This window comes from Betta splendens, chromosome 1 (assembly GCF_900634795.4).
Source record: "Betta splendens chromosome 1, fBetSpl5.4, whole genome shotgun sequence".
In the NCBI taxonomy this organism is placed as follows: domain Eukaryota; kingdom Metazoa; phylum Chordata; class Actinopteri; order Anabantiformes; family Osphronemidae; genus Betta; species Betta splendens.
In genome coordinates, this window is record NC_040881.3 from 5872539 (window position 1) to 5898526 (window position 25988).

The window sequence follows — 25988 nt, forward strand, 5'->3', positions numbered from 1 at the left end:
TTTCACACATGCTATAGATTTTAATAGACATATTGATATTTCTGAGGAGAAACAGAGTTATCCCTACTTTTATTTACAATACAGGAATAAAAAAAATGTCACATACAGTACAATGGTAGAAACAACAGAGAACTTAAATAATTATTTTATTTGTGTAACTACTTAAATAATGAAAATGGTTATTCTATTCACACCACGTCATCTCAGCAGCTATGATGCAACTTCACATTAAGTGCTAAAAAAATGATAATTTTCCATTTTACAGCATGAATTCCGTTTTGATTCATCTAGACCAGGTAGAGTTGATTTGTTTTAGCAAACACAAGTGAGGCGGGAGATGAACAACATGCATTTCTTTTATGGACTGAACTTCAATTAACCATGACATTTAGAAACTTGCCATTGAAATTAAAAGTTGGGGAAACAGCAAAATTACAACAGTTTGTCTTTGACACATTAAACGTAACTGGTGGCTGTGATAAAATTCAATGACAAATCAGATGTAGAGCTCTTGGAAGCACAGGAGCGTGCATGTGTGCATGCTGTCTGACACATGAAGAGACACAGCTCCAGACAATAGTCTGTGGAACTGGCTTTTTGACATATAGGCATCAGCTGCTAATTGAAGCACGTTCCATCTAGACATTTTCTTTTTAAACGTATCTTCATTACACAGATCCTCAGGTTAATGTTCAAACTGGTCTCGGCAGATAAGATCTATCTGACTGTGAGCTGCTGCCACAGTGACTTGGTGGCCCCACGGGATCTTTGATCATCTCAAGACAGACACACATTTCAGACAGTGGTAATGAAACCACATGTGAGGGTAAAGAATTAGATGGACGCCAACTGCTCCGAATTACTCCATGCAGGCACAGACATGCAATACTTTACCGTGGGGTTGAAAAAACATAATAGAAAGAAATGTGTCTTTAAATCTTTCTTAAAAGCTGCGTATGGATAAGTACACAAACATGAAATGGCATAAACTGACAAGCTTAGTGTAAAACTGCTTTCTATAAACACCATTTTCTCCCATATATTATTAAGCTTAAAAAAATAAAACCTCCTCTATGATAACAATAGTAATGCTATAGTTTTTGCAATGCTAAGTAGTACTCATGTAAGCTCTACTGGAAATGTACATCACTGCTCTATATCTTCCCTTTGTAGTTTTGAGTTCAGGTTCAACTTCAGTGTCTGACAAAATGAAAGGAGTTTGTTAGACCATACGTGTGTTCATGCGAGTCTGTGAATGTGAAACCACTCATTGCCCTTTTAATGAACGAGTGTGTTCATTTTGAATAATAGTGAACAAAATTAGAAATCAATACAGTGCATGGGAGCCAATAACATCATTTAGATATAAAACTGGCTGTGATGGATGTACATTGCTCTCACTGAGTCGATGACAGTATCCTCTGTTGTAGATCCATTCTGTACACTGACAGCACAACAGTGTAGCAACACAAAGTATACATGCTGCATACTATGACAATGCGCCTGCAAACTGATATACAACATGCTACTGTAAGTGAGAAAACACAGATTATTTCTAGGGCCATAAGAAAAAAGTAGCACAAAGCACTGTGGGCTCTTTGTGACCCACGACCTCTGTGTTCTGAAGCTGAAGCTGGGGCGCAGGGTCCCGTCAAAGCCTGTGTACTGTATGTACATGTTTATTTGGCTGGGTTTTAAATTAGCCATGAACACAACTTGGATCTTCAGTCACATCACTCCTCACATTTTTGAATCCTAGGAGAACATCTGAAAAATCACCCGTCTCTGCTGAAATGCCTCACTCCATATTTCAGGGGTCTTAATAGGGCAACAGATCACCCCTGAAAAGATCCAGAGGTAAAAATGGTCTGTTCCTGTGAAGTTCCTGTTCCTGTAGAGGGTGAGCATTTTCTGAATGGGGTGGAAAATGTCTTAGTGGAGCTTCCATAACTTGGCAATGCTTGTCAATCATCTTTCTGCTGTATGCAGGTCTCTCTGAAATGTGAACACGGCTTGGATGCCAGGCCTGATGCTCAAGAGCAAGTAGCTTATAGGCGAAACAGGAAGAGTTTGGTGATGTGGGTTACAAGCAGTCTAACAGGGCTCCTGCATGTGTATCTGTGTGTATGTGTACATTCTTGTGTGGGTATGACAGAGATAAAGTGACCACATCGTGGACCTTGTTAGAGTCTGCTGGTGGTGGTAGGTAGACTTGTGTCAACTTGAGGACGCCAGTGGGGAGCAGCCCCCTCTGCGTACCCCTATACGATGTAGCTGCTCAGGTCCAGGAGATACGAGGTCATGTCAATGATGTGGTCCAGGATGCCGTCCTTTTCCTGATCGTTGGGCATTCCCCGCTCGCTTTTCTCACACTGGCCACCAGAGTAGCCACTCTTACACAGGCACTTGTTGGGTTCCATGCACACTCCTCCATTGCGGCAGGCTGGTTCACATTTGGCTACCTCACAGAGAGGCGGAAACACAGGGGATCGAGAACAGAAAAGATGAGTCCAAAGTCCCCAAACATCAAACAGCCTTTGATGATTTATAAGAAAATTTGTTGCAGGCCTACTGTGCATGTTGTACATTACTAAACCTCATTTACACATCTGGAAAGCAACAACACGTGGGTGCTTCTCCAGATGATGCTACTTTGAAAGCAGCAGATAAGGATCTAGTCAAAGTTACTCACCAACACGACAGAAAGGGCCCTCCCAGCCGGGGCTGCAGCAGCACTTGCCAATGGGAGTGCAGTGTCCGTTCTTACAGTGTCGGGAACAAGCTGTCATCAGCAGCTCTGGAGGCTCCACCTGACGCTGGCATTCCTTGGGAGCATGAGGTCTGCAACAGTTGTTCAAGGGAAGAACCAGAGTTAGTATGTGGACGACAAGCTTCGCATGGCATTGATCTCATTATTGCTCACTACTGTTCAGAAGAGTTACACTGTGTGTGTGTGTGTTTGCAGTCTAAGCCTTTCAGTGGGAAGTCACACACACCTATTTTTTTATTTGTAAGATATCAGACAAAAGGTCAAGTCGCGACGGAGCTACACAAACATACAATGTAATGATGTGTGTTATTAATGTAGGAAATATTTAAGTTGTAGAGCTGTATGGTTTACAACATACATGCAACTTCAAACAGCAATTTATTCCCAGACGATATACAGGACATCCTTACAAATCTTTTAGAGAGAGGACAAGTGATTATATGTTGGACAGCCACTATGAATAAGAAGGACTCTGCAGATTGGCACACTTTTTTTATCCTAGTAACTTGTGCAGCTTTCCTTCACTTGGTCAGATGTTCATATTCATAGTATGCCAATTGTGAATAAAACATCCAAGATGTATCCAAGCCGTAGAGACAACAGCCATGTTAGGGTTGGGGTTTCCATTACTTCGACTGATGCTTTGCTTAAATTCTCTGTATTTGAAGAACAACACGGAGCACAGGAGGTGCCAACAGATATAAACTTGGAAAATGCAGACGCACACAAACACAACCATCTCCACACCATATGTGTAAAGTCTCAATACCAAACAGACATATTGTCATCGTTCCGTATTAAGACAAACATTCAGACACGCACATCGGCAAATGGGCTGCATCAGAATTATTTCATATCACGCTCCACAAATCTGGAAATAATATGACCAGAGCGTAATCAGGTTCAAATGTGAAGCGTCTGTTAGTGCCTGTTGGCCACACACACACACACACACACACACACACACACACACACACACACACACACACACACACACACACACACACACACACACACAGTAAATACACAGTATATACTGTAAATACACAGTATATACTGTAAATACACAGTATATACTGTAAATACACAGTATATACTGTATGTCTGTGTCTGCATTTGTAGAACACACCAAGCATTGTGTTGCATTGTGTTGTGACATAAGAGGCACACAGGTGCCTCATCAAACATTCAAACTAAGTGGAAGCCTCTGGACTGATGCTGGTACAGCATGAGGAGCGGGAGGCACGCTGGGTGTGAGTGTATACATGCATTATATAAGTAATTCTGGAACAAATAAGTTTATCAGCAGTGACTAGATGCGTCTGTGATAAGAGCTTTAGTTACTGTTGTAACTAGAAAGGTTTGGAAGCACTCCGACAGACTAACTGACAGCAGCGACAGTACTTTGTGTGTCCAGGCTAAATTTGCCTAAAATTTACAAGATGGAGGTGTGTGCGTGTGTGTGTGTGTGTGTGCGTTGTGTGTGTGTGTGTGGGGGGGGGGGGGTCGATTCCCATGCTCCCATCAGCAGCCTACTCCAGGCTCTATCCGTACTGGCTTTTGTTGTGGCAGGCTGCATGTAGTTGAAAAAAACGAAGGAGGGAAACAAACAGAAAGAGACGGAGAGGGAGAAAGAGTAAGAGTCTCTGGGGGATTTGGGGGGTCTGTAGCGAACACTGTTAATAGTAGGCAGGGGTCAGCGGCGCTACTAAACAGTCTGTATGACTGCCAGGGTGGCTGTGAAAACAGCACCTGCTGGTAGCGCCACTTGACAAAGGCAGCTGGGTCAACAGCCACTGTGGGAATTTATCAACTTTGGGAGGGGTGGTGTATGTGTGAAAGCGAGGGAGTGGGAGAGGAGAGACACAGCTCACCAAATAGGTAGAAGCAACGACAGAGTGAAATGATGACGGCGTAAACATGACACGCGCATGGGCGGAAATGTCCCTGACGTGAGGAGGATGAGAAACCTGAGTGACGTGCACAGGTCCATGAGTTACTGCTTGGCTGCACAGATAAGGCAGACTGGGTCGACTGATGCTGGCCTTTGGTAAAGTCTGCTGCCCTTCATCAGCTAAACATTAACATATCCTAACACTGACGTCCATTCAGGTCTTTGCCATCGGAGCTGTGTGAACGCGGTGTCTCAAATTTGTTCCCGCTCTGTTTGATTATGTTTGTCAGTGTGTATGTGTGTGTTTAGCTTATTGGCTCACGGGGCCTGTTTGACTGACATGAGGTATATGTGAGAAAAGAGCTGTGGAGTGGTGTACATTGTGACTACTAACAATGGCTTAATCAAACGGCCCAGTGTGGTCCCTTTTGCTGTTTTGTCATCTGACTCTATTGTCTGGGGGCTTCTTTTGTAGCTTCATTCCTTGTTTTAATTGTGCAAGAAATTTACTGTGTATTGTAGAAAGCGGGGCTATTCAGTGGGACTGGCAAGAAGCTTTGTCAAGGGAAGGACCACAGCAGCGATGCAGGAAGATTTAGAAGGGATGGGAAAATAAAGAACAGACTTTTTTTCTGCAGCGTGCTGAAAGCTAGCGTACCACGCGCTCACACAAGCTGAAAAATGTGCAAGTTAGTGTGTGCCGTGCCCACCACCCACACAAAACACAGAGGCACACACACAGATTAATATATCCACACACGAGCACCCACGGCCTCCCCTGCGCACCCAGTGATTTGTGACTTCCATGGCTAATGGACCTCACAAAGGAGGTCCCAGGCCCCTATTTGAAGTCCACAATGTCTTTTTAAGGTCTCTGCTCACTGTAATTCAATCAGTCCAGCCTGCAGCTGACAAAACCTTAGACTGGGAAAGGTCCTTCACATTACAACTTTCCCTTCTTGTCTCTGGAGAGGGGCTGTAACAAACAGAAAGGCAAACTGCATTTCACACAGGCTTCAGCAGGGGGTCTGGCTCTGTAGGTTAAGCAGAGTGTGTCCATGCATGGACACAAGATCATGCCTTATGATTTGTTGAACACTGTAACTTTACTGCACGACTCCCATGGCATATTATATATACACACAGAGGGACTGGAACAAATCTATCTTGTGCTGTTTAATAATGTTTTTGTTTGTTAGTATGAACCCTCTCTCATAAACAAAAAGCTCTTTCTAACATTATTTGTTCCTGGCATAAATACAATGCCTTCACTGTATAAATAACTAGTATTAAACGCAGACTTAATGGGACTGAAAACCGGTAGTAAAACCAGCTCATGAATACCTGTCTATACTATATAACAGAACAACGTAGATTATCTACACATTTCACTCTGAATAATATTAATATTTTAATCCTGTATGTTGAAGTTGTTTGGTGTGTTTTGCTTTGAAACGTCTAAATGTCTCCATATACTGGAGAGGAAGTATTATTGCGAGTACTCCTGTGCCAGAGCTGTACCACAAACAAGTGCTGTGTCTCTCAGTCATACTAGTACAGCCTGATACCACACACCCTGAGTATGGTTTCCAATGCATGGTGGCCTATTTATTATCAGAGGGGTACTCCAACTGACAAACAAATAGCTAGAAATGAAGTCATCTGGCCAGGACATGTTTACACAAACACTGCTGAGGGATTTTATGGCTGATGTTTCTCTGTAAGCCTTTACCACTCTCCCTAACAATTCTTCCTTTCTCCCTCTAAGTTCCCAAACACACAGTTGATCATAACACACTGCAAGATGCTATACTGGACCACAAAACCCACCATACTTTATAACAAAACTGTTTCTGAAAGAGCTCTAGGCTCCAGATGTCTCTGTATTATGGACAAGAAAAGAGGGAGGACCACCAGACTTGATAACGCACTGGGGTCAGACTAGTTAGTTACCCCATTTACTCCCCCGTCACGCCCTCTCCACCCTCCTTGTAACAAGATCCTAATAACGAAGCCAAAATGTATTAGGAGTTAGGACTCCTAACACCACAAGGTCTGCACAGACTAAACAACTTCCATCATCAGCTGATGGAAAGAATTGTTCCTTGGGAGAAATAAGCCCAGCAGGCTTGCCAGAAAACATAAATACAATGTGAGCCAGCAGGGCCCCTATGAAACATCTGTGGTGTAATTAATTGCATGGGTGGCACTGTAGTCACCCAAAAGTGAGCTGTGGATGCGTTTCTTTCGTGATTCAGAGACATGCGGATTTGCTGCCACTGCACTGCTTCTTTCGGTTTAATAAAATCTGCCTGAAGAAAATTTGTATTATTGAGACTGAGAGTGCTTTCAGAAAGTTAGATGTAAACACATCCCACTTTTGAATTGGGGAGACGACCCAAGCACTGTCTTATTCACTCGAGACTTCCTTCCTCGTACAAAGATAGGAGGAATGTGAAGGTTCAGCTCGAAACCTTAGAAGCTATTGGCTGTAATTACAAGGTCTGCTTATGTTTGGAATAAGTTCTTTACTTTTATGGTGATATATCAGACAGGAAAGTTTATATATCCATCTAGTGTGGGATGAATTCAAGCCCTGTCTGCATATTTTCTGGTCTTGAGTGACAAATGTTTTTCACATGTACTTGCTTTTCCACAAACAGTTTATAGATCTATCACTATCTGAATGATGTCTAATACTGTGATGCATATGGTAAGCATTATGACACACACACACACACACACACACACACACACACACACACACACACACACACACACACACACACACACACACACACACACACACACACACACACACACACACACACACACACACACACACACACACACAGAATACAAATACAAAATTGGAGATTTTGGAGAACAGGTGCCTCTGTGCTATCCTAAAGTTGACCTGCTGAGCTTGAACGAAAACCAGCATGCAACAGTTACAACAGTGAAGGCTGCTGGGTAGTGAGTGTTGCTATTACTTTACACTAACCTTATGAAAGGTTATGGTTATTCTCTAGTTGCTGCACCTCATTTGTTTTGGCTACAGCAGATGGTGATCTGATGACTGGTTCTGGTGACCATGAACGTGTGTGGAAGGGAAGTGTGTACGGTAAGTGCAGTAAAGAAAAAAGTGGGACAAGAAGAAATAAAATATGTGCCCCTTCTGTGAAACGTGATCAGCTCTAGATCCATGATGCATGAAACAAAAGATTGCGTCATGGGTGTCTGATCCTCTATGATATACCGTTTGTGGGGTTATCTTAGCCTCACCAGCACCACCAAAACAAAGCCAGCATGAAATTGGGGATTGCAGGCGAGTTTGTCTCAATTGGTAGCATGGACAAGAAATGAAGGATCATGAATTTACTGAAGCAAGACCTATTTGCAGACCAGAAAAGCCTACAGACATACTATTATACTGTAAGTAACCTAAAACCAACCCCCACAATAAAGACATTGTAGTTCTTGGATATACCTTTTGGGGTCCACCAGCTTGTAGAGTTTCCCACTATGTGACTGAACCATGCTTTTACTGCTTGCCAAAATATACACTTCACCTGCAACAAAAAAGAAGAACAAATATCAGATGGAAATAATCAATTAGCATCAATTAGCATGCAAGGTGCAAGAGAAGAAGAGGAAACAAACGGACAGGGAACAGGATACAACATGAGTACACAAGTGTAGCTAAAGTTTCTAAAATGTTGCACTTGCCACAAAATAAGTGTAATGGGACAATTGGACACTCATGACTGGGAACCAGGCGGATAATTCAATAAGGAACAAGCCCACAAGAAAATTCCATAAAGGGACAAATTGTAAACATGTGTCTGTGGGGCCCCATACTTAGGACACGCTTTGAGTCCTTCCATGATTCTTGCACCGTTTGCAAGCCACGATGAAACGCAGGAATCTTCAAATACAATGTCAGACTTGGCTAGAACCATGATCAAACATTTATGATGACCGTGTGGGTGATCCAAACCATATTTTTAATTTAAATCAGAAACACCAGAGAGGTTCGACTTGTAAAATAATCTGTTTTAATCAGTTTACTAAGTAAAAGGTTGTGTATCTTACCTATGCAAACCACTGTCTTGTAGGTAATTTTATAGAACGGGGGTGTGTTTGGAAGGGAATGCCCATCAATCCAAAACATAGGTTTAACATCTTTTTTACTTGGCCAGCTGTTTGTTTTTTGTTTACATTTTTACATTAGCTTACGTTTCTACATATTACATTGAAATGTCAAACATGTGATACAATCTCCACTTCATGATGAAAATATATAAACCTATATCACAAATGGATGAAATGTTGCCATTGTTTGAAGTCAACAAACCCTCAAGGGTTCATTGTCAACTACCTGTCACTTATGTAGGAAGGGAAACAACAAAAAAAAGTGGGGCTGAGCATCTACCGTACGAAGAGACAAACCAATTTTACCAGTAGGTTTTTCAAATCATTGTTCTACTAACCTAGTTCATCCTCTCCAAAACCCAGGATATGTCCTACAAGCGTAGAGCCACAAGAGCTAGCGGAGCCCAGACACAAAGGTTTTTCCTGCCACTGTTCATCACTTGTTGATGCTGACATTGTAGACTTCTGGAGGATCCGCAGGTTACTAAGGCACAAAAAACACACAGTTATTAGGGTGCAGTGTCATTAGGATAGGTAAACAGTGATGAAACACCTGCTCTTCACCTTATATGCACAGCTTCAATTTACACTATAAATATAATATTATTTCATATTATTAGATTGGAGAAATTCACAGAAGCAGCACACAAAAACAGTATAGCGTGCAAAAGCATAGGTCAGAGTCAAGTATGTCCAAAATAACTGTTACAAATGTACACGTATTTATAAATAAAAAAAATCAGAAAATCAGAAATAATCAGAAATAGCAATCTTCAATACATAAACCATGTATGAGCCTTTACCCAGCCACAACAATGTGTGCCCAAATTGTAATGAGTCACACCACACATTGTTTTAAATGCAGTGCCAACTCCTGATAGTGATAGTGTACTTTTCTCTTGCTATTGACTTCCTTTATTTACTCAAGTGTCAGTGTTTGGCATGAGCAAAGTGGGATGAATTACAAACCAAAGAAGTGTGAATAGCACAAGGAGGAATGTTCAATTTCCATTTGAGCTGAATAGGCCCCAGCCATAGCGGTGACAGTAACATAAAACTTGTTTCCACTCTGTCCGTTTACTTTGGTAGATCCAACAGATCCAAAAGACACACTTTTGTCTGTCATATTGATCTTGAAGGATGACAATGTCTCTAATAAGTCATGAATCAACTGCAAAAATGGAGCCGTTACAAACTGTTCAAATGAAAGGCCCAGGTTTTTGGCATGATGTACACAAACAAAAACCTAATGTTCAGCTGCGTTGTAGTGACTCGAGTCAGTTTGTTGTCTTACGTACCCATTTCTATCCCCAAACACATAACTGTCATACAGTCTCCTCGACTGGCAGCCTCTGTAGATGAAGCCTCCCACAAGCGGTGCCCCTCCAGTGGACTGCAGGTCATAGACAGAGGGCTCATTTTCTGCAGAGTAATGAGGAGATCTGATTAAGTTACGTACATGTGAAGTACTAGAATGCATTACTATTCACAAATCAAAACAGTTCAAGCGTCAATCATGTATCTGGGTACTGAATAAAATATGAAATTGACTAGTAATGTAGAAAATGTGCAAATGTTGTTTTATAAGTTGATTCATGAAGCCAATACATTTAAAGAAAAAACTGAACTTTTAACTGACCATAGTCTTTCCCCTTTGTAATTTCCAGTATTCTTCCTGCTGATGTATTTTTGCCACTAGCATCTGTACACAACATTAAGAGGCTTCCATTGTCCCTCTGGAGTCGGTCCAATGCGCACCTGCAGTACACAATAAAATCAAGATGATCTGTGGAGAAACAGTTAAGGTATGTCTTGATAGCAACCAACTACAAGGTGGCACTGCCTGGGTTTTCCATAAGAAAAGGAATGGTAAGTTGTGCCTTCTTCCCAACACAGTTCATCAAATAAACGCAGTCTAAACAAACTCAAGAAGAGTTTAGAGCTACTGTAGCTGCGACCTTCTGGGTGCCATATAAAAGTCTAGAACTAAATGTTTTACTCGCCTGCCTGGGTCATGTATTCCATGGGCAAAGATTTCAGGTGGCTGGTTGGTGCTGTTGAAGTAAGGGTTATCCCGTGGAATGGAATAAGGTGATGTACAACAGTCTGTGTCCACATCCACCCTTAAAACAGACCCTGTGAAATCACTGCAACCACGCAAACAAGAAAGATGATCACAAATGATACAAGCTAGACAAGTATTAGACAAGAATTGGCGAAATCAATCATTAAAGTTCCATCATCTACATCATTTATGAGAATAATGTATCTCACCTGAGTCCATCCATTTCTTCCATGTCATCCAGGGTGATCATCCCATCTCCCAGAACAATATGCAACAGACCATCAGGTCCGAAGAGCAGCTGGCCTCCAAGGTGCTTCCTGTGCAACTCAGCCACTTCCATTAGCACTCGAACTGTCCTGGTGTCTACCTGGTTTGGGTTTTTTCTGAAGAAAGCAGAAAACATAGCATCAGTCATGCCATGACAAAATATTAGTTACTATTCATTACAAAAAGCAATGTTTAAGAGGACTAGAGGTAACAATTTTAATTTCCACATAGACCAACAGATAACAAAAACATACATTACAACGTGGTCTACACGTGACTAATGAATGTCAGGTGAAAATCTGCAATGTAACCTCTTACAATCTGCAGTATAAGGTGTCATTTTATAAATGAGGGTTGCTGATGAAATGCTGACACGACATCCTAACAAAATTCCAACATCACACAACTTAAAAGGTTGTCTGGCGACATTTTGTCTACATCTAACTCATTAACTCAGAGAAGGTGGGTGGAACACTGCAGATATAACAAAGGCTTCAAAGCGTTGCACAGTTTCTAGTGCTAAGTGAACATTTGGCTTCACAGTATCAGTAACCAATATTTCATAAAATGTGTTATTCTGGGTAGTCGTGCAATAAAAATAAAACAACAAAAAAGATTCTGCTAAACTAACGTCAAATACCTTTAACTGTAATTTCTCTATTAGACCATTCTCTGCAGTCGCTGCGACTACGTGGCAACACTGTAATTATGATTGGATCATACAGTCAAACATTCAACTGTGATTATGCAAATTAAAATGGAACACAAACACGTTCGTGAGAAAAGATGATTTTCTTAATCACAGGCTATTTTGAAGGGAGTGTGAGGTATAGATGAGGCAATATTGCTGTCATGTTAAGAGTTGCGCCTGCTATATATTGAGCAGAAGGTTGCTGACCTACTCTCTAAATAAATAGCTGAACAAAAATGGTGCTGCAGGGAAGTTTTATATTTACTAATACTATCTTTGTTTTGGCAATACTTGACAATACTTCAAACAAATTAAACAAATTAATGATAAAAATTAATTGAAAAGAAGTCTCAGAACTTTTGCAGTTACTACTGACCGTATTAATAACTACCCTTTAATAACATATAGTGATTAACAGACATGTGTTTAACATAGCATTGTAGCAGTTGGTTTTCTCGTGCTTTTAGGACATAAGCACCCAATATTTAAAAGATACACACTTCTCCCATTACCTCGAAATGGTGTATTCAACCACACGGAGAATATGGTCATGTGGTCCGATGGCCCAGCGCTCCTGGTTGGTGGTGTAGGAGACATAGAGCTTGCCATTCTTTTTGTAATTGGGGTGGAATGCCAAGCTTAGCAGACCCCTTTCATCTCCGCCCTGCAGTCAGATGAGAAACACAAAAGATCCAGGAGTTAATTATGTCCCTCCTTAGCTTCTGCTCGGCTGTGAGGGGCTGGAATCACCCCCCTCTGTCATCTTCATCATCACCAAGACCAACGCATACAGTCCTTACACACCACTCACCCTCATTCCCTTTAATTCTTCAACCTCTCTAATCTCCTTTTTTAATCACATTCCATTTCACACCCCTGCTAGTCTGTGCTTCTTAGTTTTTCTTCCCTTGGCTGTTTTCATTCACACCTTCATACACCTTAAACATACCATTACCAACCATTATAAAGCATTTGACTCCAAGCAGAGGTGCACCTCCTCTATAAACCCCACTTCCCGCCTTTCCCCAGTCTTTTTTGCAGCCTGGTTATGTGCGCTTGTCCTCAGGGTTGGGGGGCCCCTGTGACGCCCAGGCCCTCCCGGTGGCCCCCATTGTGCAGTGATTTGTGTGTGTAATCTTTGGGGGATATCCGTGAATGCTACGCTGAGTGGCTGAAAGAATTTATTAGCTCACTCACAGTTCATAGAGAGCACAAAAGTGCAAAGTGCTTCAGTCCATGCTTTTTGCTCCCTGTCCCCTCACACAAAATTTGAGGGTTGGAGGCAGGGAGGGAGGGAGAGGGAGGCAGGGAGGGAGGGAGGCAGAATAGAGCACAATAAAAGAGAAAAAAAAAAGAAAACCTAAACAAGGAAGGAGCTGCCAACTCCCACTGTCTTGGCAACATGTTTAGAAAACATCTAAATTGCTTGTGTAATATGTAAACCTTTGTCTCACCCCGGAGGCAGCTGCATCAGTTGTCACTACCCTGGTGGTCCTTCCATCATAGTTAGCTGTAATAATCAGCTATAGCATTTCATTCCTTAGGCAAGGCATTCCAGGTCAGCCCTTTTTATGTAGCATTCTCACACTTAGTACTTTTTTCTTGTCAAAAAAAGAAAAAACAGAATTCTAGACTCAGGTAGAGTTCTTATAAAGTGATCTCTAACCCTTTCACAGCTACAAATAACAAACCTGTGCTATACTTTTCAAGATAGTAATATATATATGTATGTAACTAAGAAAAACAGAAAAACATTCACTTTGGGTTGAAGAGTTGTCCACCTCGCCTTGACGTGATGAATTTGAGGATGCAGTAACCCTCCTCACTAGAGTGGGTCATGGACCACAGCTCCAAAGGGCTCTAAACTCTGAGCCAAAGGGGGACCACCAAAGTACACTATGGTTAAATGGGCTGAAATATTAGCTCTCTTGCTAATGTCTAACTCCTGCGACAGTCCCATCCTAAACCTCCTGAGCAACACACATGGTGAAATGTTTGGAATTGCTCAAAGGTGAGTATTAACAAGGTGACTTAGAGAAAGTACACATAATAAAGCTTATTTAATGGCTTTAAGCTTTAAATTAAGATTTTATGGCTGCTTTATTTTATTATTATTATTATTATGAATTTAACCAGTTACTACCATACACTGTATGTCTTGGCGTGTTTGGATATGCTGCATATTTATATTTTTTATTAGTTGGGGCTTGAATGTACACTTGTGTAAATAAAGAGTGGCTTAAGTTGTAAAATGCTTTGCCTTACTGGAGACATGTTCGTTTTTTCATCTCCATAGTTTTATGGTGACATTGTTTTTAAGTAGCAGCCTTCCCCAAGCTCCTATCAAGCACCTCAAATGACTGTGGTGTCTATCTAGGACACATTCCCTCCAGTTTTTTCTTGAACATATTTGTTTTTTTAATGGCCTTCATTCCTCTATAGCTGGACAGGAATCTCTCATGAGGGATTATCGCCTCGTTTTTTCACAAACACCTGCCGCTGCATTCCTCTTGCCTCCATTCCTGTTCTCTGAGGCTCAGGTTTTGGCATTGTCCAAGTATTGGCGTCACTCTACTGAAAGCTGGGAAAGTGAAATGCCGGGATGAAGAGCAGTTATTATCTTACACCTCATAGTGTGTTATATGGAATGCTGACCCCATCCGAGTAGGAGAGGCACTGACACACACACACACACACAACACTATGTGTTTTCATTCTGCAGGGGAAGCTGTCCACGAGTCACCTTTTGATCCTCATTGGATTACAGTCATGTCTCTGCCAAAAGACATTCTATGAGGTAATGGGAGCAAATACATGTTTCACTGACATCTTAATGCATGTATGCTCACACCTCCTCCTATAAAGCCTTATAATTTACAGAAACTATTTCACTGTAAAGCAAGCTCTGCAACTTTCACTAACAGGCATCCCACTGTCTGAGGATAATAGGAAGATAAAAATGAGTGTGACTCCACCTCTGATTGTGGGAAGAGTAAACAGTGCACATGTGCAAAACTAGTGATTTTGTTGAGTACAAGAGAAGCATTGCATGCTTTAATATATAATGTGTTATATGATGACACAGAGATTATAAAACAATGTCTTCTTAAAAAAAGATGCTATCAATGTACCCACAGAGGCTGAATCTGAGCATGAAACCTCCAAAGCATCTTAAAACAAAGACGACCTTCACTTTATGCGGTCTCTAAACACTGTGCACCAGACCAGGCACAGATAGATTGCTAGATGTATGCAGAAATGGACAGTAGCAAGCAAGTCCCAAAAGGAAATATCAGATTGGCATACTGTATTAAGTTTAAGGGCATTATAGAGTATTCATGTCTCCAACAGTCTGGTTGCAGGTTGGAGGAAGCAGGTGGTCATGGTCCTAACTTCCACAACACTGGGATTGTGGACATGTGTGTTGAAGTATTAGCATCAAAAATACTACAGCTGGAACAATAGCATATGAATAATGTTCTTGACAAACATGCTTGGTCTTTTTCTATAGGTTTCATGTAACAAAGGATTTTAGGGTCAGAAAAACACAAGGAAGCACAGAACATTACAATCAAAGCATGTGCATAGAGCTGATGATAAACCAGCTATCCTTCTTCTCCCCTGGGTTCCTGGGTTCATCTCCTTCTCTATAAAGGCAGTCTCATCCTGTTGATGTTGCCAGTAAACACCTCAGCCCTCCCATGGTCATGTCCATCCTGTGTGGCTAGGAGCCCGTTCTGGCAGCCAACATCACAGAATAGGACTCTTGGGGCCGACAGTACAGGGGGATCGAGCCACATCTAATTGTCATAATGATCACTTTATCCACAATCAGTTTGGATTGTATGACGATAAGAAAACTCAGCAGAGCAAGGAGCGCATCCCGCAGGGTGCAGTTGCATATTCAAATGCTTGGCTCTGTTTGGTTCTTTGTAAGCAAATGGTCTTGTCAGTGGAGGTACAGGAGGCATGCGTGACAAATAAACTTCCTGTCGGGGAGTGTGCCCCCTCAACATTCCAGCTATGCCATCTGCTTGTGCAATCTCCATATTTGAAGATTTTTCAAACTGATATTGTGAGATGCCACACGACACCATAGTGCAACAAAACACATATTTTGTTGAAAATACAGTTTCTCTATAACAAAACTGATGTAAAGATTTCCAAAGCTCTACGTCAAGCTTGCCTGTGCGTATTGCTCTCAATTTGCCTTTTAAGCCAAAAAAAGCAGTGTTAACTTACACACAAATATTGTACAGTAAAAGACTTACAGTACTGTAAATGAACAGGAGCACCAAGTAAGTCATTGTGTTATTACATCTACTTGAACAAATATGGGAAAGATTAAGAAATCTATGAATACATCTTGTTAGAATTAGTAGGAAATAGTAGCCGTTGAGACAATGTGTGTGCTGTATGTACAGTTAATAGTGTGATGATTAAGGGTAATCACATTTGATGAATGACGGCTTGTTTGGTGCAATTATCTAATTTAATGCTAATGGTGAGAACGCATCACCATCAAGTGATCTGCCATGGCCAAAGATATTCCTTACATGTTTACATAGGTGCACACTAAAGCAAGCACTAGAATCACAGTAGGTGCTTACTTTTCATTCTATAAACAGGCTCATGGGGAAAACGTACGGTTTACTTCTAGTTATACTTTCAGCTTCTTTTCTAAACGTCTTCTTAAATCACATCCATATTACATCTGTAATTCCTTGTACAGTATAAGTAAGAACATAGCGATTCCTACCTTCAGGCCACTTTGCACCAACTTGTGGATGTCCAGAAAGGGTTCTTTGATTAACTCCAGATCATGGTTGAGTATTCTCACAATTCCTTCCCTCTCTAAGACAAAGAGCCGCTGGGATCCATCCCCACAGTGCACTACGGCCACCGGCTGCCTGAGACCACTCAACACCTCCTGGGCACAGTAGCAGTTGTGTTTGTGTTTCCTGGGTAACAAGGATGGTACAAAAGGTTAGACAGACGATGGTGGTGGGTAATCCAGTTACAAGGTATCGAGACCATCTATATGCAGAATACGTTTTCAAAGCCTACTGGCTTTTTAATAACAATTATAAATATATGCCTATAAATACACAATGCTTTACAGTCTTTATGGACTTGTGTACATGCTTGTTTTCTGACAATTGTGTGATTTTGCATTTGCTACTTCACCATCATTATGCTATATTGAGACCATGATGTAAAACACTTTCTGGATGTGAGAAACACCCAAGTAACTCAATGCTAAATCCCAAAACAGGAGTCATCATATTTTTGGCATCTTCTCTCAACATCTAATATGAGAAAGAGACCTGGCCACTGTCCTGTACCATAGCAAATCTCTGAAGTGACAAACCAGGCGCCACAGTTGTTAGTTATTTGACTGAATGTTGATTGCTGCTATTCACTTTTGGCTGCATTACTTGCCTTTGCCGTGAGCAAACAGAAACATAAGCTGTTTTAATCCTGAGGTTTGTCCACATCACATTTGGTCACATAATAAAAGGGAATTGGCATTATATTTCCTTGTGGAAGTAGGAACAATGTTAATATGGACCAGTGATTGAGGTTGTTTCAACAAAACATTCAATCTGATCTCATAAGAACAAATAAAGCCTGAAATTTCCCTTTGGCTGAAACACATTCACGTACAAGCCAAAACATATCCAACATAATAGCATACACCCCATCTATAGCATAGCTGGATGGAACAAACCAGGCTACAAACCTGCTGATACTTTCTATGTCCACATCTCCCAGGTAGTTAGAGTCTTGTGTTTGTGGTTTCTTTCGCTGGAAATCTGGAAAGCATAAACTGCTGTCTCTCCTCCCATAATATTGGCAGAATTCATCCACATCAGCTTGGAATAGTTCTAGAAAACAAAAAAGATAAGCAGAGGGTCAGCATGGTCACATTATATAGCACACTCACTTAGATGATGAGCGCTGTTTAGCTTATAGAGATGGCTAAACTGAAAAAAGAATCAAACTTATACTGTCCTATTAATATTTTACAGGAAGATGTGGCTTTACTGTGTGCATGCATGAGAATGCGCAAGACAGCTGAAACAGTAACTGAGAGACAGAGGGGGTTGTAGGCATGATGTCCTTGATTAGCCAAACCACATTCTGGCTAGAATGGCCTCAAATAAACAACTGAAGCAACACTTGGCCAAACTGAATGGTTCACAAATTAGATAGGACTTTGCTGAAAACTATGACTCCACCTCCTCCTTTTGTCATTATATAATTTATAAAATGCTGCCAGTGCACTAGTTCAAAGGATATATATAAAAACACAATGACTAACATGAGGTTACAATCACAAACGATACAAAACTGAAGATGTACTATATTTTGTTAAAACCACCATGTACAATCTGTATAAGGTGTTATAGCAGCTTAACCCCTCCTCGATACGCAGGCCAATAGAAACAGAAAGCAAACTCACAACCTTATATCTAACCTGCATGACATTAAGATTATTACAGTAAATCTACCTACAGCAGTGCACAATGAGGCACGATCAGAACCATAATTTATTCTGTTGGCATGAGAGTACCACATATCAGCTAGCTCATGAGCAACTGGACGGTGGCTTGGTGTGATACAGATGACACTGGTTATACTTTGACCCAAATAAAAACTTTGAAGGGAGTACATCCTGATTCTGAATGACACATTATACAAAACAGAGTTCATAGATTACTAGGATTTGATTTGCTGATAAGTATTCCTAGTAATGAAGTTACATTTATAACATGCATAAAGTTCTACAACTAAACCTGCTCAACAAAAATGTTTTAACTAGTCATTTTAAGTCATGTTAAAAATAAGAAAAAAAGGATTTACAACTGAATAGATATAACAATACTAAACTACAAAGCCTCAGTTTTTCAAGGAATAACGTTTAAGACTCTGAGTAATGAATCATCGTAAAAATAATGATATAATAATCATCATCATCAACTTCTGAATTTTATTCTGTTCACACTGGTTAAGGCATGCCCTAAACTGGATCACAGCTTATCACTGTCTTGTGACTGTCAAAAGGAAAGGAATGAAATGTGCTATAGACAGAAAGCTGCTGAGCGATACTGGGCCATAGTTTTGCCTTGAGAACACAACAAAAACCTACTTGTTCTATCCTTCAATCAGGTTTAACTGTTTTTCATTACTGAGCAACACATGGGCACAGCATGTGAAATGAAATAATCAGCTTGTTAAATATAGCATGTAATTATAAATAAACAAAACGTTTCTCGTGTTTTTTGCTTGCACTGCTATTTTCTAAAACGCTGACTAACTGCTTTCTACTAGTATAACCCAGAAAGCCGATAAAGTTGATACAACGTGACTGCTCATTTTCTCTTGACCTGCTGACTTACCTAAATGCAAAAAAGTAGTCAGCATAAACATCACACATAGCTTTGCCTCCAGACAGTGCGGCCACAACATTATTCACGGGAAAAAGCAAAGAGCGCAGTGGGTCTCAGAGGTCCTTTACAACCTAAAAACAATCTGTGCAATATTGTTTCCTTTAGCAATCCCTCAGAGGACAGAGGAGAGCAAACCAGTAATAAAAACACAAACAGGACTCTCCCTGTCCCTTCTTTCATCTCCCTCTCCTGCCACACACCGACCGCAAGGGTTGACCGCACCAAATACTGGACGTGATAGGATATCCCCTCAAACATCTAAACACAACATGAAGATCAAACACACATATAAACACACACACTGCCCTTGCTATACCACCCACGCACTTGTGTCTGCAGTTATCTTAACCATGCTGGCCGGGGACCTCGGGTGCAGGGTGGGAGGATGAGTGAAGAGGGGAAGAGGATATAGGAGAAGAGGAGTGAAAAGAAGGTGGGAGGCCTCTGAGCAGAAGTGAGCGTTAGGGCCGTAAATGTCTTTATGGAGAAAAAGGGGCTTACTACACGGTCCAATCAAGTGCTAAGATGAAGTTTCATGAAGGAACCACAACAGTTACAGATGCTGTAATGGCTACTGTTTCATTCCTAAAACCTTTAACCATGATTCTAGTTCAGCAGATTTACTGGCTTATCAGTTCATGATCCGTATTATGCGTGTAATTAAATCATCAAATATATAAAGATGGAGACAGCATGATAACTAATTTTTCTGCTTTTGTAAAAATGTGCATAACTTAAATCAATTGGGTTAATATTTCAAAAACACTTAATTAATCTGCTTTTACGTGTATAGTACATGTGAGCTTTGACAGAAATGTGATTCTAATACCATCCAAAAATAATAAAGACAAGAAAGTAACAGAGAATGGAAGAGCCTAGAGAGAGGTGGAGAGAAAGAGAGTGAGTGAGAGGGAGACCGAGCTCTGTCCATATCCCCGGCTCCCCAGCGCTAAAGTTATACTTCCATCTGGTTATCTTCCAACACAACCTGGGTGGCCCACCCAAAGTACTTGACATCTTGATGCACTTCAGCAGTTTTACATACACACAACCTTTGTAGAAAAATAAATGTGTCATTCGTCACCACATATGCTGATCTGTGGAGGGCTGGGGGGGTCAGTGGGGAGGGGGAGAGGGAGGGGGAGGCTTCTTTGGATTCCTCTTGAGCTTTTTTGGTTTGACTCTCAGAGCCCATATGTCCGTCAGCTTATGAGAATGTAACATAACTCCAGACAAGTGCAAGTGTTGTGCATGATATGCCAGCAAGCCATTAGATGCAGACAAGGATGGACCCAGGTGGAATGTATGTGTTTTATATTTGACTTATACTGCAGCATAAAATGTGGGTGGGTTGTAGACAAGTGCACTTGAAACTGCTCTGTTTGCAAATCTCCAAAGATCTAATCAGATAGTGGCGACAGAGATTGAAAGACGACTTGGCTGGAGGAGAAAAGAGCGTTTGATCATGCTTGGTATGCACTCTGAAGACACAGGTACCTATGATGTTGCATCCCTTCAAAGGAAATTCTCCAGACAACCAAAAGCTTTTAGAGGCAGAAGGGTTCCTGTCATCCTGTAGTACATTTAATAATACTGCAATCATAGCAGAGCTCGTAGTCAGAGTCGACTGAGCCAGCAAAGCTACATTTCATCTGTGTTAAGATTCATGTGAACTTTACTCAACAAAAAAACACTGACAGCAGAGCATGAGACAAGAATTTAGGCAACAGTTAATGTCTGAGAAAGGCCGTGTGCTGGATAGTCATGTCTAGACGACAGCCAGGGTGCTTTTGCATCCCAAATACAGAATCAACCCAGGAGTTGAGTCGGGGGAACAGTATCCAGGAACATTTCATAAAATTGTTCATTCTGCTCCACTCAAGCTTTCTGCTGCGCTGGTCAGATTGGGCCTGCTTTTGTTAGTGTATGCATAGTGTATGAAAAATTTGTTGTTAGACCCAAAATCGCAAATATAATATTTTCCATTCGTGTGTCAGGAAATTCTCAAATCTGTGTATTGTTACGACACTCAAGGTCTTCAGAAAAGTCACATTTTTGCAAATGCATGCTGCTTAAAATAAACTTACTTGATCTGAACAAATGTAACAGAGACAAGAGAACAAAACTTCCTGCACCTGGAGCCATAAACACAGCTCGACTGAATAACGCTCTAAAAAGTACCACTATCCCTCTGCTATTTGCTACACCTAACAAGCTCGATAAGGTTTCAGACAAATCAGCAAACTGGAGCTCTGCATCCATCACATTATTTTACTAATGCAAAGCAAGATGCGAGGCAAGGACCTAGGAATGGGGTGAGTCAAGCTCATCAACAAATGCTGGGTAAATAAATATTCACACCAAACTACTGTGTATCGTTTCTTGAGGAAGTGGAGTTTTACACTAAAAGAGAAATTACTTGAATTTTAAAGTTAAAGTTGCAATTAGACTTCCGAAACCTTAAGTACAACAAATGTCTGCTTTTACATCCCTTATTTATGTGTATATTTTGCTTGCATATCACCACAAAACCACACAGGGGCTGTAATTTAAGTCACAAATAATGGTACTTATCATCTGTGTAATTACCTGGTATGTGCCCCCTGCAGGTGTAGTAGAACTCGCGGCAGAAGTCCTGGCAGAGCCGCGGCAGATCGGGCTCCCTGTGTGGCATCTTATCCATGTCCAAGGAGTGGAACAACACCTGGGCATTGGGGGAGCAGCGAGCACATTTGATCTCTTCCAGAAGATGTCCACATTCGGTGTTGTTGGTGGAGAAAATCTGGAGACCACATGCATCAAGAACAGGATTCAAATGGTTAGTTGTTAACACTAACTTCTTAATAGACACTGCACTGACAAACTAAAATCATAGATATTTTGATATAATATCATCATAAACATAATACTTGCCCCAGGGAAACTTTAGATGGGTCTGTACATTTTCAAATATCTCAAAGGTTCCCAAAAACTTAAAATGTTTTTGCCATTTTGTTTTCAAAATAAAAAAAGGTAAAAGAGCAAATAACAAGGTGCAAAATAAATGACTTTAATTAAATGTTTAAATAGCTCTGACAATAAATCAAGAGAAGTATTTCCAGATTTTCCTATTAAATAGCTTTAATTAGCCAATCCCACCTTAGCATATGTTGCCTAAAGGCAATTATAGCTTCTCAACACAATTACTCTCAAGATACAACAGCACAGATACACACACTGCAGCTGTACATAACAAAGTCTGTAATATCTTTACCACAATTTGCATGAATGCGCCACCATTTACACTTCAGAAGCACTTCTTTATTGCACCAGTAATGGAGGTGTCTTATAATATCTGAAGCCTTATCCTTTGCTACTAATATGTTAAAACATTGAGGTTAGAACACCCTGTACTGTATGTTTGGTGGAATAAACAAAGAAATCCTCTTATCATTCACTACCCACTTACCCAGGTTCACAAACAGTTAACTGAAATTCCAATTCCAATGTATGACAGATCCTGGACTATGAAATGAATGAAGCCAAGTAAAAGCCTCAAAGCCTGGCTTGAGATCATTATGCAAAAGTATACAATGAGTAAATCCAAAAGAAATTAGCAGGATTATGTACATAACAAATTAGCTGTAATAAAACACAATGTAATCTGTTTTAGGTCAAGAGCAGCAGTGCTCGGGCAGCCATGCAGGCAGGCGGGCTGGTATTGCTTTGCTCTGTGTGAGGTCCATGTGTAAACACCAATTTAGAGACAGACAGGCACATCATTCCCACTCTGGTATCAACAAATTATCAGTCTGTCCAAGTCAATTTCGCCAGAAGAACCAGAGCCAACATATGGACACTTACACTCTGATTGCAGAATAAAATCCCACCAAAACATTTGCAGACAGAAAGAGTCTTTAGGGCTTGATCTGAGCAGACTACTGAATGCAGAACACACCTATGTTATTACTGGTAAAGGGAGTTCCAGGCTGGCTACGGCCGTGTTCCTCCATCACCATGCCCTCTACACTTATGCCATGTAGTGCTGTGGGCATGCCTGCCCTCCTGCTCTAAATTACCCATTGAATCCGTGTGCCATGGGCTGGCACAAGGTCCGTGGAGAGTAGCATTTGTGTGCTCTCAGCCATGCCCTGAGTCCATATGTTGCTGGGACGGGCTCCAATGTTGCCATCATCCAAACCAGAACAAGTGGATCTTTGTTGGTCGTCGTTTGCTGAATCCTCAGCGTGCGCGTTGCTCAAAGGCTGGGTGGGAAACGACAGCGAAGCTCAGCAGTTACACCTCGCTGAGGACGAACGCGCTAAAGCGGGTCAGGGTCTAATTCACAACTGGAAGCACCGGGCTTCAAAATGAGATGATCGGGAACCGATTCTCAGTCGATTTCAGATATGTGTTTTGTGCCTCACGGGGGACGACGGCTCTCACGTCCGCATTAATGACTGCCAGAACCAAAGTATACACAACATCACACAACGGAAGATAAAGTTGTCTTTCAAATGCAATAAATCTATGATGGTTTGCAAGCGCTCATGCTTTGAGAGAATGGAACGGGGGGAAACAAAACACTTGTCCTGAGGGAATAGGTGTAAGTTCGTTGGCAGAGGGACCCAGTAGAGAACACACACCCTCTCAAAGGCATTAGAGTTAACACTTGGACAGGGCTGATGACTGGGGGAGAGTGATGTTCTCCAGCTTCTCCCATTAGCGAAACCAACAAACACAATGGTGTTGTTGTTATTCTTTTGCCATAATCAGAAAGGGCTCCGTGTGTGGGCAGTGTAGTGGGGAGGAGGAGAAGTCGAGTTCGTCCCATTCACGTTCCCCCCCGCTTATTTGCATGACTTGAGCAAATTAAATGATGCAATATGGCTTTTTGTCGCAACACAAAGTGAGATACCACCCAGCCACTGAATGATTCGAGGAGTGGTTTACATGATAATGGACCGGTGCGGATCGAGCGGAATCCGCTAACCTACAAGTTTGGCGCAGACCGTCGCTGACGGGTTTTTTTTCTGGCGTCCCCCCATCGGAAAGTTACCAGAGGTTAAAGCACCTCAGCGACGTGTTGCCGTTTATTGTGTGACCTCAGTTGCGTCACCGCAGTTGCGGCAGTTGAAACGTGCCCGTTAGCGCGAAAGCAGTTAGCAAGTTAAACCTACACTTCTGACGCTAATCCCCGCGCGTTAGCGCCAATTAAGGGATGGAACCTTAAAGTAAACGCACTTAAAGCGAACGAATCGAGAACACAAGCGGAACCATCGGCTCCCGGTGGAGCTAAAACTGAATGAAAGGCGAGTTTGACTTACAAAAGACGTTCAACAGACCTCCTACATTCTCGGTAGTTTAGCTAGTAACGACCCACTCGCCCCGGCTGTTGCAGCTGACTGTACCGGGGAGGACCGTTAACGTAAATCGGCGAGTGATTACCATGGTAACGCCAAAGCGCGCCGGGACACGCGCAATTAGAGCCGTGCCCGACGAAACGTAAATATTTAAACACGAACCACGAAGACGAGCGCGGTTTCACGCCGGGAGCGGCTATCGAGAAGCGGCCGCACGGTGCGAGCGGACACCGCCTGGTGATTCGGCTACGACAAGGTGTTCGTACGATTCATATCCGACCGTAAACTTCAAGCGCGACGCTCCCAACCGCGCGTGAGCGCACACAGTAAGGCCACGTACCAGTTTCCCTTTAGCAAGGATAAAATCGAACATTTTGACTAGATCAACCAGAGCCCTGAGCAATCCCCCCCCCCCCCCCGACAAATCCCCGAATTGAGCCGGAGGCAGAGTTACAACACACACGGGCTGCAAACGCATCTCCCGGGGCGCTTCAGCCGTAAAATCCCGGGGTGCTGGACGAGCGGTCACCTACCCTGGCATCCCTGCGGTGCAGGATCTGATAGGCGGCTCTCCTGTTGGGGCAGCAGGACACGCGGGGATACAACCTGTGGCAGACGTCGCCGCTGCCGCCGCCGCCGCCGCCGCTGCCGTCAAGCAGCACTTTTCGCTCCCTTTTCTTCAGCCGCTTGGGCAGGCTTCCGTCGTAACATCGTCTCCTCCTGGGGCTTATTTCTCCCCGCTCGCCGAATTTCGCGTCTCCACATTCCCACACGTTGACGGCGATGGCCAGGACGAGCACAAATTGCAAATGCTTCATAGCTTTGAAAATGCTCCAAGAGCCTATAAAAAGTGTCAAAAAATGAAAAAAATAACAAAAATGCCAGATCTGTCCCTTTTATTCAAAAGAAATCTTAACTTAACCTGGGATGCTATAAATATATATATATTTATAAATACAAGCTATATTTATATACATATGTTTTATTTGGGCTATATTTTTCCAAGCTGCGGAAGCAAATTTCGAAGAAAATTACATGTGTACTATTTTGTCAGAGCAGGTGTAAATTTGATTCACTGCTGTAAAAATGTGTTTAAAATAAATAATTGATTATTCTTTTTATATAATACAACTCGGAATTAAAAAATAAAAGCACTGCAATATATCCTGTTAACACAAAAGTCAAAACACCGTGAAATGCAAAAGAGCCGTGACGTTCCTTTAAAGTGTAATTCCTTTGGAGCACAGCTCGGCGGTTTGTGCATGTACGTGGTCCAAAAACCATATAGGAAAATAAAAGTTGTGTCTCACTAAAGTCCTCAGAGCGCTCACATGTTTTCCCGTGCTCTTT

General features: G+C 41.8%; 2 protein-coding genes across 7 annotated transcripts in view; one reads left to right on the forward strand and one right to left on the reverse strand.

Moving 5' to 3' along the window:
• Positions 1-25982, reverse strand: hhip (hedgehog interacting protein). Of its 5 annotated transcripts, XM_029162164.3 has the most exons (14): positions 24603-24721; positions 23355-23540; positions 21886-22078; positions 17586-17730; positions 16602-16803; positions 12355-12506; positions 11094-11267; positions 10823-10966; positions 10459-10577; positions 10118-10241; positions 9158-9303; positions 8155-8236; positions 2693-2841; positions 1-2458 (listed from the first exon to the last, which is right to left on the reverse strand). In XM_029162164.3, exons 2-14 carry the CDS (start codon positions 23421-23423, stop codon positions 2262-2264), a joined length of 1896 nt encoding a protein of 631 aa, XP_029017997.1. In that variant the 5' UTR covers positions 23424-23540; positions 24603-24721; the 3' UTR covers positions 1-2261. The 5 variants fall into 5 exon arrangements, with proteins under 5 accessions (XP_029017997.1, XP_029017988.1, XP_029018009.1 ...); XM_029162155.3 differs by lacking the exons at positions 23355-23540; positions 24603-24721 and adding an exon at positions 25172-25982; XM_029162176.3 differs by lacking the exon at positions 23355-23540 and having other exon boundaries at positions 24603-24741.
• Positions 24758-25988, forward strand: part of si:dkey-27h10.2 (uncharacterized) — a 36108-nt gene continuing 34877 nt past the window's right edge. Inside the window, exon 1 of one of the 2 annotated variants that reach the window (XM_041072504.2) lies at positions 24758-24894. The gene's annotated coding sequence lies outside the window, so the exon portion shown is untranslated. Of the gene's footprint in view, positions 24965-25988 lie in introns of both variants that reach the window. The other variant, XM_029162191.3, reaches the window with a different exon arrangement.